General features: G+C 37.8%; 3 protein-coding genes across 7 annotated transcripts; 2 read left to right on the forward strand and 1 right to left on the reverse strand.

The window, feature by feature from the left end:
• The first annotated feature begins 325 nt into the window (after nucleotides 1-325).
• Nucleotides 326-7,630, forward strand: LOC117615158 (general transcription and DNA repair factor IIH subunit TFB1-3-like). 4 transcript variants are annotated; one of them, XM_034344176.1, is made up of 21 exons: nucleotides 326-421; nucleotides 566-663; nucleotides 905-983; nucleotides 1,119-1,177; nucleotides 1,285-1,348; nucleotides 1,736-1,880; nucleotides 2,919-2,994; nucleotides 3,183-3,278; nucleotides 3,511-3,555; nucleotides 3,703-3,759; nucleotides 3,927-4,082; nucleotides 4,185-4,250; nucleotides 4,557-4,680; nucleotides 4,849-4,905; nucleotides 5,018-5,127; nucleotides 5,241-5,432; nucleotides 5,572-5,685; nucleotides 5,849-5,926; nucleotides 6,326-6,373; nucleotides 7,130-7,189; nucleotides 7,275-7,630. In XM_034344176.1, exons 2-21 carry the CDS (start codon nucleotides 583-585, stop codon nucleotides 7,428-7,430), a joined length of 1,863 nt encoding a protein of 620 aa, XP_034200067.1. In that variant the 5' UTR covers nucleotides 326-421; nucleotides 566-582; the 3' UTR covers nucleotides 7,431-7,630. The 4 variants fall into 4 exon arrangements, 3 of the variants coding, with proteins under 3 accessions (XP_034200067.1, XP_034200066.1, XP_034200068.1); XR_004583964.1 differs by having other exon boundaries at nucleotides 337-663; nucleotides 6,330-6,373; nucleotides 7,280-7,299; XM_034344175.1 differs by having other exon boundaries at nucleotides 338-663.
• A 1,800-nt stretch (nucleotides 7,631-9,430) lies between these two features.
• LOC117616090 (pentatricopeptide repeat-containing protein At1g10270) lies at nucleotides 9,431-12,532 on the forward strand. The gene is made up of 2 exons (XM_034345297.1): nucleotides 9,431-11,841; nucleotides 12,241-12,532. Exon 1 carries the CDS (start codon nucleotides 9,613-9,615, stop codon nucleotides 11,803-11,805), a length of 2,193 nt encoding a protein of 730 aa, XP_034201188.1. The 5' UTR covers nucleotides 9,431-9,612; the 3' UTR covers nucleotides 11,806-11,841; nucleotides 12,241-12,532.
• A 1,257-nt stretch (nucleotides 12,533-13,789) lies between these two features.
• On the reverse strand, nucleotides 13,790-16,906 carry LOC117614532 (glycosyltransferase BC10). 2 transcript variants are annotated; one of them, XM_034343376.1, is made up of 3 exons: nucleotides 16,600-16,906; nucleotides 15,780-16,435; nucleotides 13,790-14,631 (listed from the first exon to the last, which is right to left on the reverse strand). In XM_034343376.1, exons 2-3 carry the CDS (start codon nucleotides 16,317-16,319, stop codon nucleotides 13,990-13,992), a joined length of 1,182 nt encoding a protein of 393 aa, XP_034199267.1. In that variant the 5' UTR covers nucleotides 16,320-16,435; nucleotides 16,600-16,906; the 3' UTR covers nucleotides 13,790-13,989. The 2 variants fall into 2 exon arrangements, with proteins under 2 accessions (XP_034199267.1, XP_034199266.1); XM_034343375.1 differs by having other exon boundaries at nucleotides 15,780-16,906.
• Nucleotides 16,907-17,229: the final 323 nt, after the last annotated feature.

The following is a 17,229-nucleotide window of genomic DNA, read 5'->3' on the forward strand; positions in this document are numbered from 1 at the left end:
TTGTTTTCTTAATTGGTTAAATATTATAGAGTATAGCCGCACGGTTATATTTTTAAAATATTATATTTTGGAGTATAGCCGTACGGCTATACGGCTCACATATTATATTTAAGGAGTATAGCCGTGCGGCTATACTATTCAAAGGTCTGAAACAGTAAATAGAATATTTTATACTATTTTAATTTTATATTTTTATATCTTTAAATTTTAAAAATATATTCTTTACTTTTGTATTTTGGCCAACTTCTTTAATTTAATACATGTAATTAAGTATTATTCATTAAAAAACCAGTGCGGGGTATGTTTAGCAAATAAATGGGTTCAACTAATAGAGCTCCCTTCCTTTTATAGGAGGAGAAGACGCGCATTCACTTACAGAGAGTACTCTGAGAAAAAGAGCCTCTCCCTCGGTCCCGTAACTGTAATAACAACCCAAAACCCAAAACCACCTCACCTTCACATCATTGCTTTGCGTCAAATACCCTAACTCCATATCTGAGGATTTTTACAAATTTGATTGATTTGAATTTCTTTTGGTTTTTGTGAAATTTAATTTCTGTTAAAGAAACGATCACGAAGAAGATGTCGTGTAGGCAAGTGGTGAAGCGTGCGAGTTACAAGTCTAAAATCAAAGATCCTGGGACTCCTGGCGTTTTAACTATGGTACTCCATTACTTAATTCGTCACTTTTTCTCATCCCTTGTATTGCTTTTTTTTTTTTTTCAAAATATACAAATTTAATTAGTCTTAAGTTTCATCATTGTTTTAAACCTTGTATTCTACCACATTCTGCCAAATGCTAGTTTGGGTAATTGTTAAAGATGCACTCTCTCTCATTCTTGGTGATGTATGGAATCATTTTGTTTGTTTAATTTTGTTTTTGAACATACATTGGCCTGTGCAGACAGAGAACAAGTTTGTGTTCAGGCCAAACGATCCCTCGTCTGCTGCGAAGTTTGATGTGGAGTTTAAACACATTACAGGTACTCCTTTTCCTTCCTTTAAAAAAAAAAAAAAATCTTACTCATTTTAACAACCCATCATTCAATTTCTCTACATATCATGCTAGTTATATGAGTTGTAATTTTTTTATATTGCGTTTTCTTTTGAATTTTCAGGTCACAAAAACACTAAGGAGGGAACAGATAAACCACCTTGGCTTAATCTCAGTGACAAGGTTTTCTTTTAGTTGTAACCTATGATATGACCTCCCACTAATTTAGGGCTAGTCTAATGCAGTTCCTTTTTTCTTCATTGACAAAAATTTATTCTGTGATTCCCCAGGATAGAAGTTACATTTTTGAGTTTGGAAGTTTTCACGATCTTCATGTATGCCGAGATTTTGTAGGTAACAATCACATCCAGAACATGTAATAGAAGTGTAGATTGATTGTGTCCAAATTCTCAGTTTCACATTTTTCTTTAGCTCTATATTGTCTGCAAATCTACCATTCTGCTGATGTATACTCTGACTTATGCTTTTTAGTTGAATTTTGAGAAATTTCCATGCAAATGCTATTTTTAGATGTGCAAGGAATGTTTTACTGCCCTCACCTTTTCTGCTATCTACATGCCATTCATTGCCAATCGTTGCTCTTTCCATTTTCACTGATTTCCTTTGAAGCTTATGACAATATATATATATATATATATTTTAACATTTGACTGTTCTGTCTTGGTTGCTGTATTGGTTAATTATTTACTCTTAGTTTGTGTTATTTGGTGCTTTGAATAGGCAATGCCCTTGCTAAGTCTGGAGAGGCGGCAAAAGCTTCTTCTGCTGCAAAAACGACTTCTGAGAAATCTGGAGTCACATTGCCTGATGAACAACTCAGTACTGCAGAAATGCAGCTCCGTATGAAGCTATTACAAGAAGACAGGTAACTGTAGTCTCCTGTGCCCACATGATCAGGTTGCAATCATCAGCGTTTCCCATTCTGTATTGCTATGGAAAAGCTTTAAGCTATTTTGTTTTGTTTCTTATATAGATATGTTTTATATTATGCAGTTTTACTTTTTTTTCAATCCAATATGTGCTGAGCAGGAAAGAATCAGGATCACACTACCCTTCAACTCATATGTGGTTTTGCAAGTTCAAGCCTGTTTTTCTTTCCTATGTACTTTTAAAATACGATTTATATTTTCTATAGGCATATACCATAGAAATACTAAGCATTGATATGGTACAACTAATACCATAGAAATACCAAACCTGGATGGCCATTGGCCTCCACTTTTAAAGTTTTCCTGTCCCTTCTTTTCAAGTTCAGATTGCTGAGTTCAAATACTTGTTTTTTGTCTTTTTTTCCAAACAATTTTGCTCCATGGTGTTTTGCACGATCCGTTTTCTGGTACAAGGAATTTGCAATAATTTCCTGGTACTTATTCAAGGCCAAACTAAATTTCTAGTCCCTATAGGTCCAATTTCCACTACTGGGTAGTTTAAAAGTTAAATTGTACTACTATGGTTCGGTTGAAGGACAAAAGCTAAACTCCATCTAATTATTTTATGGAGTGCTGATGTGGCAGCAGGTGAAATATGCCTCACACTTCTTACTTCTTTACCCCCTTTGGTTCTGCGTGGATGTGTGTGTCTGAACATCTGAAGTCGAAAATAGTTTTGCAATCACCTTGCTATTATCATTTCCCTCTTGAATAGTGAAGGTGACTCTTTTTGTCCATCATGTTGCCTTCTATTGTGTGCATTTTTTATTTTTGTTTGCATTTGCTTTCTAGGTGGAAATTTAGACAGTAATTGTCCACCAAAACGCTTCTAATTTGTGTTTTGAGAACTGGTGTAACTTGATAATTCCTGTTACTAGATTGTTTGCTTCTAGATGTAGCATTTTCAGTGTAGAACTGACATAATCTGTGTTTATACTTCCTGTTTTTGTATCACTAAATTTTATTCTTCTCAGTGAATTGCAGAAACTTCACATGCAATTTGTAATCAGTGGTGTCTTGACGGAATCTGAGTTCTGGGCAACTAGGAAGGTTAGATAGTTTATTGCAGACATTTATGTTTGTGCAAGTTCTGTGTTTAATTTTGTATTTGAACTATAAATGTACACATAGTGTTGGATCTTTCCCCCCTCTCTGGGGCTACGCTTACAATTGAAACTATTTTTAGCAGAAAGTGTATAGTGTGATATAGATACATTTCTACTCTTTTAATTTTGCAGAAGTTGCTTGATGGAGATAGCCGTACAAAGTCAAAGCAACGGGTTGGTTTCAGAAGTTCAATGATATTGGACACCAAACCTATGACTGATGGCCGGGTAGAACCTCTCTCTCTCTCTCTCTCTCTCTCCCCCCTTGATAAATGAGGAGTGCTTTGTTTTCTTCTTGTCAACAGTTACTTGTTCCTTATAGAGAGTTGCATCTCCTTGGTGGCTTTTAGTAGAACTATTTTTTGATAAACAAGGATTCCTTTTGTTATGGATAACATTTTCTTCCTCATTTAGTTGTGGTTCTGAATTTTTTTTTTTTTCTTTTGGCGGAAATATCCAGATGAACAAGGTTACTTTTAATTTGACTCCAGAGATTAAATATCAGGTATGGTTCTTTTATTTTGCACTTCTTTGTTTTCTTTAACATAAAGCTTCCATTTTGACGTTTATAAATACTCTGTATGAGAGCTAGTGATCCATCTTGGGAATACTTTCTTTGGTTCTTATGCTTAATTGTTACATTGCTTTTCAGATTTTTGCCCTGAAACCAGCTGTTCACCAGGCATTTCTTACTCTGGTTCCCAGTAAGGTAGTGAGGATATTGAAACAAAAACTTTACATAATCAGGCAGTTTTCCGTGTCCCTAGTTTTGTTGGAGGCTAGGATAATAATCAGAGAATTGGGTAGTCTGTTATTTGCTCTTACATTTCTCAAAGCATGATTCTAGCTGTTTTTCTTTTTTTATTCTTATTCCAGATGACAGAAAAAGACTTCTGGACAAAATATTTCCGAGCTGAATACCTCCATAGTACAAGGAATGCTATTGCAGCTGCAGCAGAAGCTGCTGAGGATGAGGAACTGGCAATTTTTTTGAAGGAGGATGCTATATTGGCAAGTGAAGCTCGTCGGAAGGTGCTGTTTAGAAAATCATTTTCTTCCCCTTCTAAATCTTGATTTACCTGGGATGTTTCTGTTACATTTGTTTTTCTCCTTATCGGCATGTCTTCTTTGCAGATTCGACGGGTTGATCCAACTTTAGATATGGAAGCTGACCAAGGAGATGATTATACCCATCTTCCAGTATGTTGTCTATAAACACTTGAGCCTTTTATTTTAGTAATTTCTAAGTTTTCATGAAGGCAGTCATCTAGTTTGTCTGATATCTGAAAGTTTAAGGTGATTTGGCATTTGGGTCATAATCTTATAAATGGTAAATTGCAGAATATTCCTCATATTTTCCTCTATTTGACATTGTCATATTCTAAATGCTCTTTTATGTTTTTGATCCATCACAATTTTTTTTTGTTATCATACTTAACGTCTCTAGGGATACAGGAAAGCTGCATTCATTTATCGTGTCTTATTCGCAACATTTTTAAAAATCAGGATCATGGGATATTTCGTGATGGAAGCAAGGACGTCACGGAATTGCAGAATGAGCTATACAGGAGGACTTTATCACAAGACCTTAACCGACAAGGCGCTGTTGTTCTTCAAGGAAGAACAGTCGGTTAGACTCTCTCTTGATCCTATTTCCTTCCATTTAATTAATACATTCCATAAGAATAAATTATTTATTTTAATGTGAAGTAGATAACAAACCATGAAAGTTTGATTCTTAGGTCACTATATTTTCAGTAAATTAGTAGATAACTTTGATTTGCGAACCTGACTGCAGATGTTGATTTAGAAGATCCAAGAACTGTTGCGGAGGCACTTATGCAGTCAAGACAGGGTTAGCATGGTCCTTTGTTTCCCCCTTTGGTTCATCCATTGGGATTTTCCTCCCTTCAATAGTTCTGATAGTAGCACAGCATCTTTGCTTATTTTAGCTGTTGTTTTTGCAGAGTCTGATGAGAGTGCTGAACAGGAGAGACTTGATAGGATTACTCGGATGACAGAGATAGAGGACCTTCAAGAACATCACGATCATCCTGTTGCTCAATTATGTATTAAGGTTAACTTTGACATCGTTCTAGCTGCAGGCTAACAGTTTGCATTCAGAAGATCCATACTTTATTTTTTATTTTCTTCTGATACTCTAGATGTTTCATGTGTTTTTGGAAACAGGATCCTCGAGACTACTTTGACATGCAACAAGTTAATGCACTTAAAACTTTGGATGACTCACGTACTGGAACTGAACAGAAAAAATGCAGCCTGACTACTGAGGAAGCATATGGCTCCTTGAGGGAGGCTATATCTAAAATTAAGAGCATTGGATTGAAAAATTCCACAGTTGCACCAGAAATTGCTATTACGGTATATAATTTCATTCCAGGTCTTTTTCAATATATGATATGCCAGAAAGCACAAAGACACATCAAGATGTGATATGTATATTTATAAGCGTGTATACTTAACTAGCAAGAAAATTTTACTCCCCATTTCTGTGGTATAGGTTCTTAATGGACTGACCCAGAATATTTCAAGTACGAAGTATCAACTTGGGAAGAATCCTCAGGACAGTGTCCTAGACAGTTTGCCAAACAAAACGAAAGAGGAACTTCTGCATGTGAGTGAATAACAACTTGTTTGTTTATTTTTTTAAAGGCTACTAGCCGCTTTGTAGATAGCATAGAAAAACTTAATTGTGTTCCCTCTGTTATCTTAGAGTTGAGGAAGTACGACAAATTTGGCTTTGGATTTTGATTTTATGGATATGTTTCTTATTCCAGCACTGGATGTCCATTCAAGAATTACTGAGGCACTTTTGGTCTTCATATCCAATTACGACAACGTATCTATCTACTAAGGTTAGTTTTTATAACTCACAAGATGGGGTTCCTTTATGCGATTTGTTGTGAAATGAAATGATTGCTAGAGATTTTTAAGATTTTGACCTTAGGACTTATGAGGAGGATTCTTGTTATGGAAGATCTCGTTTTGAGGGGAGGACAAGCCCGAATCATCTTTTGAATATTTTAATATAATATAATATAGTGGGCTATGACTGAATCAAATTGGCCTGGAACCTATTTACCCAATAGGTTGATGAAGGGTCAAAGGGTGTTTGAAAATTTTGCTGTGTTTGTTCAAATAAGGATAAGAAAATCATAACTCATTAGCAAAGCTGTTTGAATTTCTTAAACATGATTTTTTAAAATTATTATTATTATTATTATTATTTGTGGATTCACTAAATTCTCATGCAGGTAGGCAGACTGAAGGATGCCATGTCACAAATTTATCGACAGTTAGAGGTATAATTTGTGCTAGTTTATCTTTATCTAACTTTTGGTTTCCAAGCTTTGTTAACATACTAGTTGAGTCCCCCGCATGCATTTTCTAAGAAACACCATATTGTGTTTTATATAAATACTTGACAAAAGCTCAAAACTATGAACTGATTTCGATCTATCTTCCTTGAAAGGGTTATTGTTGATGTTGAGCTAGAACTGCTGAGAACAGCCCACTAGTATTAGGGTTCCTTCACCCCACAAGTAGTTAGTGCTCTTGGGCCTTCTTTAGCAGGTTATCCATACGGACCATTCCTCATGGCTACTATAGAATCACCCTGAGTTAAGGTCCAGTTGCCATATATCTTTATGAGAGTTCCTTGGGGCTTTTCCTTGAACAGAACTAAAGATCTTCATTGGGATGTGAGGGATGGAAATGTTTGGAGAGGAGAGAGACGTTGGTTTCTTATTGAAGTTGAATCCTCCTTCACTGAGATATAGCACTGAGACACAACTGGCTTGGTGTAATTTATATTTATTTATGGTTTTGTCTATTAAGAGAGTCTCAGTTAGTGCTCCAACCTTTGCATTCTAACATCACCTTAATTCTGTTTTAAGGAAAAACAGAAAATGTCATTTTGGTCGAAAACACGTTTTCTCTCACTCTCTTTTATACTTTTAATATAGGTAATTCATGTGTTAAATCCCCAATTAAAATCAGTCTTTGATTGTTTTAAAAGAGGATTTTACTTAGTTCACGTATCAAATGAAATTTTCCAGGAGATAAAGCAATCGGACTTCCGGCACCAGGTTTCCCTCCTCGTTCGTCCAATGCATCAGGTCAATACTGTCATTGATTTTCAGTTTAATTGCAAGGATTAATGTATTTGAATAAGAATGTCAAATGGTACTAAGACCATTTTAGTGCAGGCTCTTGATGCGGCTTTTCAACATTTTGATGCGGACTTACAGAAAAGAGCAGCAAGGAGTGGAGGAGAGACGCCAAATGGAAACTCGTAGGAGAAGTTTGCCGTGTATCTGTGACTGTGTGCTGCCTTTATCTTGTAGCCATCTCATATAAAACTGTACATCCAATGAATTTTGCTATGAGCTTGTGCTAGATTGACAAGGTTTTTGATTTGATGTTGTAAAAAATATATTGATGTTGGACTATTTAGTCAATTGTGCATAGAAGAATAGTCAACAATTGGGTACAAGTAGAAGTATTTTTGTTTGTACTACTGGCTTCTGCACACCATTATTTCATTTCATTTCATTTTAGCCTCCTTTAAAAGTTTTGCTTTATTATTGCCATCACCAAAGAGGGTTACAAGACTTTGCTTTATTATTTCATTTCATTTAGCTCACAAAGAAATTTTATGTTATCCTCATTGATTGTTCTTTTGGTTTCCTTAAAACTTAAAAAACAAAACAAAAAAAGAAGATAAATAGGGTGTAAAACGAAATGGTATGATTATATATATTCTGTATATCAAGGAAGCTACAATTTGGAAAGAGTGAATTTATTTTTGGAAGCATGAGATGAGATGAGATGAGAGATGATAATTTAGACATGACCTTCCCTTGTATATATTTAGGTCGCCAACTCCAAGCATACATGTCTATCTAGTAACCATTCCATTGATCCGCAAAGCTTTTGAGCATGTGCTCCTTTTATTTTAGCTGCTAAATCCATCCATCGCACGAAGAATTTATATAACAGAGTTAACATTCTGTTAGAGGACACATGTCAGAAGAATAAGGGGGAAACATACTGGGCACTGGGAAAAAGAAAACATGAAAATTGGACTCTTTATAGTTCGGATAATTATATTATAAATTGGCTTAAATGTTAAAATGGTCCCTGTATTTTATTCATTTGGCCAATTTAGTCCTTGTGTTTTCAATTTGGTCGATTTAGTCCTTGTGTTTTACTCTGTTAGTCAATATTGTCCATTCCGTTAAATTGCTGTTTAAAAAATTCATAAATATTATTTAAACTAATTAAAAAAAATTAATTATTTAATAAAACATAAATTTTCAATTTAAAAAATAAAAGGCCAGCCACCACATTCCGGGGGGAAGTGGTTGGGTGGGATGGCTCATGGTGGTTTGGTGTCGGCTGCTGGAGAGAAGAAGAGGGTTTAGAGGTTGGGTTTCCAAATTTTTATTTATTTATTTAAAATTTTCTTATTTTGTTAATCTTTTTTTTAACAGAAACAAAAATAAGTACAAGGTAGTGCAACAGTAGGCTAGTGGGTAAGCTTAATAAGATAAAGGATGAGCATGATTGCAAGAGCAAACAATCCATTTGTTTATGTTCATCCTTCTTTTTCATGGTTGTTAGGACCCTTTTGCTCTTGCTAATTAATGTTTTCATCCACTCCATAGATTGTATTATGGGCATGTAGAAGAGACTGGCAGCGTTGATGCAAATAGGATAAGTTTTTTATTTGAGGGCTTGAATCGGTGGTGATCAATTGAAGAATTTGAGACTTGCAAGCCTTTATTTTGTTTATCATTAAAGTGAACTTGTAATTTCTTTATTTATTTAAAACAATTACAGTTTTTTTATTAATTTTTAAAACTTTAATGAACTTTTTTAACAATAATTTAACATAATGGACAACATTAGTTAACGTAGTAAAACACAATGACTAAATCGGCCAAATTAAAAATACAGGGACAAAATTGACCAAGTGATTAAAACACAGGAACTATTTTGACATTTAAGCCTTATAAATTTGGTCACCAATAAACAGCAGTCATAGACGATGCTACAAATCTCGTCTTTCCATATAATTATGAGACACAAGAACAAATAATTATAAAGTTATGTGTCTCTGCTTAGTCGGAGAACGTCTTATGGATGAGTTCGATACCCATTCAAAAAATTCTGTAAGGTTATAATTTAAAGAACATGAAATTTCGAGCTGGAGTATTTTCCTAATTTTTTAAAAAGTTTTCTAATTTTATAATATTTTATTTTATTTTATTTTAATTAGATAAATTAGGGTTTAGCAAAATTAAAAGAATTGATAAATTAGGGGCAAGTTTTTAACCCAACCCAACAAGAAGTCTAGGTTTCATTTTCCTTCAGTTTGGTTTGCCCCAGACATAAATAAACTTACACACAGCCTTCTCACAAGCAGCAAAGCAGAAGAGAAAACCACCTAAACCCCTCTGCCTTCCGTCACTTCGCCTTCATTTCCAATTCGCTAGGGTTTAAGCATTTCCCACCACTCTCTCACTGTCTCACAGCCATGTCACTCTACCGCCTCCTCCTTCGCTCTCTCCGCCGCCCCTCCACCCCTCCCTCCCTAACCCTAACCCAATCCCTCGCCTCCCTCTCCCTCCAAAACCCTAACCCTAGCATTCCTCTCCATCTTACCACCACCGCCACGCGCACCTTCGCCTTCTCCTCCGCCGAAGAAGCCGCCGCTGAGCGCCGACGCCGCAAGCGCCGCCTCCGTATCGAGCCCCCGATCAACGCCCTCCGGCGCGACTCACACCCTCCTCCCCCACGCGACCCCAACGCGCCCCGCCTCCCCGACACCACCTCGGCCCTTGTGGGCCACCGCCTCAACCTCCACAATCGCGTCCAGTCGCTCATACGCGCCGGTGACCTCGACGCCGCCTCCGCCGTTGCACGCCACTCGGTCTTCTCCAATACGCGCCCCACCGTCTTCACCTGCAACGCCATCGTTGCTGCCATGTACCGTGCCAAGAGGTACAATGACGCTGTTGCCCTCTTCCACTTCTTCTACAACCAATCGAACATTGTTCCAAATGTTGTATCTTATAATATTTTGATTAATGCTCACTGCGATGATGGCCGGGTTGATGTGGGCCTCGAGGTTTATCGGCATATACTTGCAAATGCCCCCTTTAGTCCCTCGCAGGTGACATACCGGCATTTGACTAAAGGATTGGTCGATGCCGGTAGGATAGGTGAGGCTGTGGATTTGTTGAGAGAGATGTTGAATAAGAACCTCGGCGCTGATTCTGGTGTGTATAATAATTTGATTAATGGATTCTTGCATTTGGAGAATTTTGACAAGGCTGTTGAGCTTTTTGATGAGCTTAAAGATAGGTGTTTGGCGTATGATGGGGTTGTGAATGCGACATTTATGGATTGGTTTTTCAAAAAGGGGAAAGAGAAGGAAGCAATGGAGTCATACAAGTCCGAGCTAAATAGGCAGTTTAGGATGACCACGGCAACTGGTAATGTTCTTTTGGAGATGTTGCTTAAGCATGGGAAGAAGAAGGAGGCCTGGGCTTTGTTCGATCAGATGTTGGATAATCACACCCCGCCAACTATCCAGGCTGTGAATTCAGAAACATTTAACATAATGGTTAATGAGTGTTTTGGGCTTGGAAAGTTTGATGAGGCGCTTGCTACCTTTAAGAAGGTGGGGACAAAGGTGAATTCGAGACCTTTTTCTATGGATGTTGCAGGGTATAATAATATCATTGCTAGGTATTGTGAGAATGGGATGTTATCGGAGGCTGAGACACTGTTTGCAGAATTATCCTCAAAGGCGTTGACCCCGGATGTCACTACTCATAGGACTCTGATTGATGCATATTTGAAAGTAGAGAGGATAGATGATGCTCTTAAGATATTTAGAAGAATGGCGGAGGTTGGTTTGCGAGTGGTTGCTAGTCTTGGTAACAGGGTGTTTGATGAATTGATTAAGAATGGGAAGGCAATGGACTGTGCACAGATTTTGAAGAAAATGGGAGAAAAAGATCCTAAACCAGATGCCAGTTTCTATGATATTGTGATTAGGGGGCTCTGCAATGAAGATGCATTTGACCCAAGCCGTGATTTGCTGGAAGAAATGGTGAGGTATGGCATTGGTGTTCCTCCAGCATTGCAGCAATTTGTAAATGAGGTTTTTGGAAAAGCTGGGCGTGGTGAGGAGATTCAGAGAGTATTAAATATGAGTAAGTGGGGATACACATCAGCACAGGCACGACCTCGGCATTTCCAGCCAATGAGGTCGCCTCAAATGGCAGGACAACAGGAGCCTCCATCAGGACCCTCTCAAATGGCAGGACAACATCACCCATCGTCAGCACCCCCTCAAATGGCTGGACCATATCAGCCCTCATCTGGACCTTATCAAATGGCAGGACAACATCACCCATCGTCAGCACCCCGTCATATCGCTGGACCGTATCAGCCACCATCTGGACCTTATCAAATGGCAGGAACTTACCAAACATCAACAGGTTCTCCACAGATGGCAGCAAGCCAGCACCATCCGTCTCAACCCCCTCAAATGGCAGGCCAATATTACCCCCCATCAGGCGCCCCCCATGTAGCAGTACCACACCATCCCCCGTCCGGAGTCCCTCACGTGACGGCTTCATACCCACCATCTGAAGCTTCTCAGACCCTAGGACTACAGCACCCTCTGTCAGGATCTGCTCAAGGGATAGAATCATAACAATCACCATCAGAAGCTCCTCAGATGACACAACAGGTAGCAGCTGCTTGATTCTTAGATATTAAGTCATTGATTGAGATGCCAGTACTTTTCTGTCCTGATTTTCAGTTGGCCAATGCTACATCATGGTTATGCTAAGTGTCTCTCCATGCCACAAGCTTGTGGCGTTTTCACTTGAGTAAGAGTGGGGGCTTCAATTGGGTGTACAAGGGGCTTCAATTGCGTCTTCACTGTTAATTCTCTTTGATATGTTCTATAGAAATTAACAGGATAATTTATTTGTTCCACATAGTTAATAAAGATACTTTGATTTATAATAAAGTTAAATTTCAATAGTCAAGTATTGTGCATGTTAAATATATGAGATCACCTTGTAGGCCAATGATGACTGACTTTGAGTACGTTGTACTATGAACTTGGTAATCTATGTTTCAGGAAAATGTTTCTTCCTAAATCCGGCTTCATGAATCACAGCATTAGTATTGAGATTCACAGCCTAAAGATGAACGGTAGGTGGTCACATCCAGGTGACTGGTGTTCAGTTTTGTAGTTTGAATGTTTTTTTTTAAAACTGGTTCTTCGTGGTGACTTGCATGTTTGCACAATTTGCTGTGCCTCAGCAGCCTCCCTTTGCATTACTTGTTCAAGGGACCGCGAATTCATTGTAATGGTACAAGGAGTAAAACGCATTTTGGGTCGATTCAGTAGATGGTGCTTTGCTACTGCATATGCCCTCAACTGCTAATATCTTATATTGTTTTGTTACCGTCATTTTGATTAGTCGAAATTTATGTGACTCTATCTACCCTCTTCAAACTTTATGGCTCATCCATTTTATGAAATTTTCAGTTTTTTTTTTTTTTTTTGGTTTACTTTTAGTTTGTGGTTTGTAGTTTGTGTGTTTCATTTTCGCCCCCATTGACTCAGCTCTTTTAAGCCGACTATATATTTTGTATTAGGCCTTGCTCTTGCTCTTGCTCTTGCTTTTGCAGATTTAATGATACTGCATCATAAAAGACCTCCCTCCCTCCTACTTTTCCAACAGGATTTGTTATTGCCCACTTCTGTGAATCTAACATGTATTATTGCCTTGCGTCGGACTAATATTTTGCGTCTCATTGTAGAATTGTCGGGTTTGCTTGTACAAACTGAAACATGGCCTTGTTATTGCAGATTTATTAATGTTACGTTGATCTTTGCTCTTGCTGTTGCAGATTGATTGAATCTGCTATCCTAAACATGATCTAACTGTATGATATGAAATTTGAGAAAGATCATGGTGCAAATATGAATAAATTTAATGCAGAAAGATGTTTTCTTTCTTTTTTAAAAACAGATTTGGATGTGCAAAGATCAATTTGATCAAGCCCACATGGACAGCTTGATTGAAATTTGAATTGAGTAGATCCATTAGCCTCATCAAGATCTAACCAAAATATGGGAAATGAAATCTAGATTAAAATGCAAGATAAAGTCGTTTTCTCTCTTCAAGACGTCATGAAGAAGCTCAGCTGCTATTTCTCACTCTAAAACCAGGAAGCCCTTAAATCCCAATTGGAAACAGGTGGTTTATTAGCAGAGTTTAAGACAGCTTTTGTGTCATAATCCTTTTCTTTTGTTTTAAAATACATTTGAGGTAGCAAACATGGATGACTAATTGGTTAGGTCAGTGAACTCGTTCTATTGCATGCAAGTTCGAATCACAGTGGATGTAGCTCAATTTCATGGGTGTCTATCTCTTAGTGTTATGTGTGTCATGGTGTCGATTCAGTTTCATGCTTTAACAATCAGAATGAGAACATGGATCACACTGGCAAACAAGACAATCAAATTGGAATTTGATTTGCCCTCAATCCATTCAATCCATTAAAAGATTTTATAATGTTCTGTTGTCGTGCGCATACACAAAGCAACCCACCAACACAAAACAAGCCAGATAGTTCACCAAAAAGACTTCAGTACCATTAATAAATTTGATCTTCTATATTGATGCTTTCCTTCTTCGAAGGAGTTTGCGGATTCCAAAATTTATTTAAGAACCAACATATTCTCTCAATGATTGAGAACCCAAACTCTCTATCCAAAACTACCTGTACATTTTTGTATAGAGGCAAAACTGATTGGCCAAAACCCCTACGGTTGGACAAGAATAAAAGTCCTACAAAAAATTTTCTGCTCAAAGAATCAAAATTCCATCACTGATGAGGCCAGCTCCAGCAATGGCTCCAGTGCACTTGGTGCAAACTTCCTAGCAAATAGGTAACAAATAGATGTCATCTCTGAATTGTACTGACATAGTGCTCCACTGTTTCGTATTGACCGTACAAAATCTTCTGTAATGTTATCTCCCCCGTATGTTGCAGGGTGCGGACCTCCCAGCGACCAGTCAACCCAAGTCACAGTCCGATTTGAGTTTAGCGATCCATGGAACATGTTGAAGTAAGTTGGCATGTAATGCTCATCCGGGTAGCAAGCAGGCAAGCAATACCTACTGAAGAGGGTGTAGAACTTTGTTTCTGAGACTATGTAAATTGCTAACGTACGGCTAAGTTCAAACCACTGAGACCCTTTCCTCCATTGATAGAGTTCAATCTCAGGAAGCATTTTTCTGCTGTAACGACCACGTCCATAACGGCCAGGATCGTCGTACGACTCAACAAAGCTATGGTTAGAGCCAATGAGATACTTGTAGACAGTAGGGAAATTATAGACCGGGATGCAGCTCTCGGAGAGAAGAACAAAGCGCTGATTTGAGAAGTCAAGCAAGGCATTGGATAGAAGGCGCCTCTCTGCATCAACTAGTGTTACTGTTCCCCATGAAACAAGCTGAATAGAATAAAAGTTTAAGGTTAGGGAGCAAATAATTCATCAAGAACGCATAGAACACTATCTCCAGGAATGGTAGATTATACATAAGATTCACAGAATCACAGTAAACATCACATGGGGAAATATGAAATGCGTAGTTAATTACCAAAAATCTATTAATCAAAGAAAATGATAACCTTTAAAAACATGCCAGGAAGGGCACAATTTAGTAAAAACAATGTCAACAGATACGAAAACAAACACAAATGTAAGCACCTGTGAACCATTCATGAAATGCGTGGATTAAACTGTTGGCAATTGTATCTTAGGTGATACTTAGTTCTGCATAAGTACCTTCAAGAAAGAATAACCAATCTTACTAAGAATTAGCATCTACTATGTCTGCACAACCCTCATAGATTAAAGGATGGCTGCAGAACAATTAAGGGTTCTCTGTTTGCAGCCATGCACCACTGTCTAAGATCAATTAAGAACATTCCTAAAAGGTAGATATATCTCATGCCGTACAAGTTCAAACAAAAATCTAAATCTAACCATACCGCTACCTACTTGATACGCAAACATTTGGTATCCAGTTGAAACTCCCCATTGCAACTCTATTACGCTGAGAGGGCAGCGTTACAACACCATAGTAAACAAAAAAAATACCTAATAAGTATCCAAAATTGGGTCCATGCTAAAACTTACTGACATGATGACAACTAAATCTAAGGATCATGATGAGTAAAATAGCAAGACATGGATAATATATATAGTTCTGAAACAAGTTACACCAGAGGAATGATGAATTCGTTTCACTCCAAGTGAGGCTACTGTGTCACTTCCAAATTAATCAGCACTTAGCTACTGCTATCACTTAACTAAAAAGCATATCAGTGAAATTTCAAGTAAAAGAGTCTACAATCCATGAACAAAAACATAAATGAATTCAAATTTACACCAAATAAAATTTCCGTAGCTAAGAAATTCAGTTCACTCCCTCCACCCCAAACTCAGGCTTATTTTCATGTCAACCTCACAACATTGATATGAAACTACAACAATACGGTGATAACATAAGTATATAAATCAAGAGAAACAATGAGAAGTATTAAAACAGCAGAGTATCAGTAACAAAAAAGTATATGATTTAGCATGCCTTGTACCTGACTGGGAATTTGGCGTCCATAAAAGGGAGAGGTGCTAGATACATTGAGCTTATACCCTGGAAGCACGTGCACGTAAATCGAGAAAAACTTGTCATGGCCTTGAAAAAACCTCTCCCACAATGGCATCATGGGCAAAGGTCCTCTACTCAAAAACATGAAAGCCACTTTAGGCACTCTCTCGAATGGAAATTCTTCCTTCCCGGGCACCATTGAAGCTCTCCAAAAGAGCTCATCATCAGACATATCGTGTGTCAAATTCTTCGGTTGAAGAAACGTCTCCATGCTCAAACAATCAACCTTCTCGCAACCTTGCACAATGGTACAATTTTCCTCCTCATTTGGCTTATTGGAGGAGAAGTGATTAATGAAGGAGTAAATCTCAGTTTGTGAACCAAAATGCCGATTAATATGCGCGCTTGTTGCTAATCCTATAACGACCCCGGCAACAAAAACAACCAAGAATGAGAGAACTTGCAAGAGTGAGAGCAAACCCGGGTTCTTCTCATAGTCTTCTCTCTCTCCCCTGCCTCTTGCCATGGCTTTCCAGTAAATAAATTCAAATTCCAAGTCTAGATTCTCACCAAATCTTGCTTAGCTCACTCCATCAAGTCTTAATCTCTGTCCTTTACCATATAAATTGAATCAAGACATATCTGCGAAAACCCAGTACTTAAAATCCTTGAGATACAGACATCATCAACTACTCCTGAGTTTTTGTAACCAGGACCCACATAATAATTATTACCAAAAAAGAAAAAAGAAAAAAAAAGGAATATAACATAAAAGAAGAGTAATAAATAATAGAACCTGGAGGTACCTTAAACTCAAAACTCAGTTGATGAATGATGGATGGTGAAGATACCATCCACAAATTAAAAAGGCTTGAAGCAGGTCGAATATGAAAGGATTTTTTTTTTCTCTGGGAAATAACAACAACTTGGGCTGGAAAATTCTGGGGAGGAAAAAAAGCAGAGAGATTTGGATCAAACAATAGTCTTATATGTATATGATATGGAAAAGGACTAGGATTGTGAATAAAGTCAGTGTGGTTCACAAGGAAGCCATACGAATCCAAGCATATACAAAGTGGGGTTGGTGATGATTTTGATTGGCAGCCAAGTGTGTAAGAGAGAGAGAGAGAGAGAGAGAGAGAGAGAGAGAGAGAGAGAGAATGTTGCGTTGTGTTGTGTGCGCGTGTTAGAGTGAGAGAGAGAATCTGAGATATTGCTCTTTTTATGGGAAGGCTGACTGAATCCGAGTGGGAGTGATTGTTGTTGTTTGTTTGCTTGTAAAGTGGAAAGTGGTGGTTACAGTTTGGAAACACCAGCAAAAGTAGAAAGTTGGACACGGTCTTTCTTTTTATACATTAAATTGGATTTTGCTCAGCTTTGATGTTGTGGATTCCCTACGCACGTTAAGGCTAATCTTTCCCAATTCCAATTCACTG

This window comes from Prunus dulcis, chromosome 1, assembly GCF_902201215.1.
Source record: "Prunus dulcis chromosome 1, ALMONDv2, whole genome shotgun sequence".
NCBI classification, from domain to species: Eukaryota; Viridiplantae; Streptophyta; class Magnoliopsida; order Rosales; family Rosaceae; genus Prunus; species Prunus dulcis.

What these genes read in the sequence shown, in the direction of transcription:
- LOC117615158 (XM_034344176.1), top strand. Translation starts at nt 583, where the DNA reads ATGTCGTGTAGGCAAGTGGTGAAGCGTGCGAGTTACAAGTCTAAAATC. An exon ending in TTACTCTGGTTCCCAGTAAG is followed by an intron (nt 3,760 to 3,926) that starts GTAGTGAGGATA and finishes TTCTTATTCCAG; the next exon opens with ATGACAGAAAAAGACTTCTG. An exon ending in TCTTCAAGGAAGAACAGTCG is followed by an intron (nt 4,681 to 4,848) that starts GTTAGACTCTCT and finishes ACCTGACTGCAG; the next exon opens with ATGTTGATTTAGAAGATCCA.
- LOC117616090 (XM_034345297.1), top strand. Translation starts at nt 9,613, where the DNA reads ATGTCACTCTACCGCCTCCTCCTTCGCTCTCTCCGCCGCCCCTCCACC.
- LOC117614532 (XM_034343376.1), bottom strand. Translation starts at nt 16,319, where the DNA reads ATGGCAAGAGGCAGGGGAGAGAGAGAAGACTATGAGAAGAACCCGGGT. An exon ending in GACGCCAAATTCCCAGTCAG is followed by an intron (nt 14,632 to 15,779) that starts GTACAAGGCATG and finishes TATTCTATTCAG; the next exon opens with CTTGTTTCATGGGGAACAGT.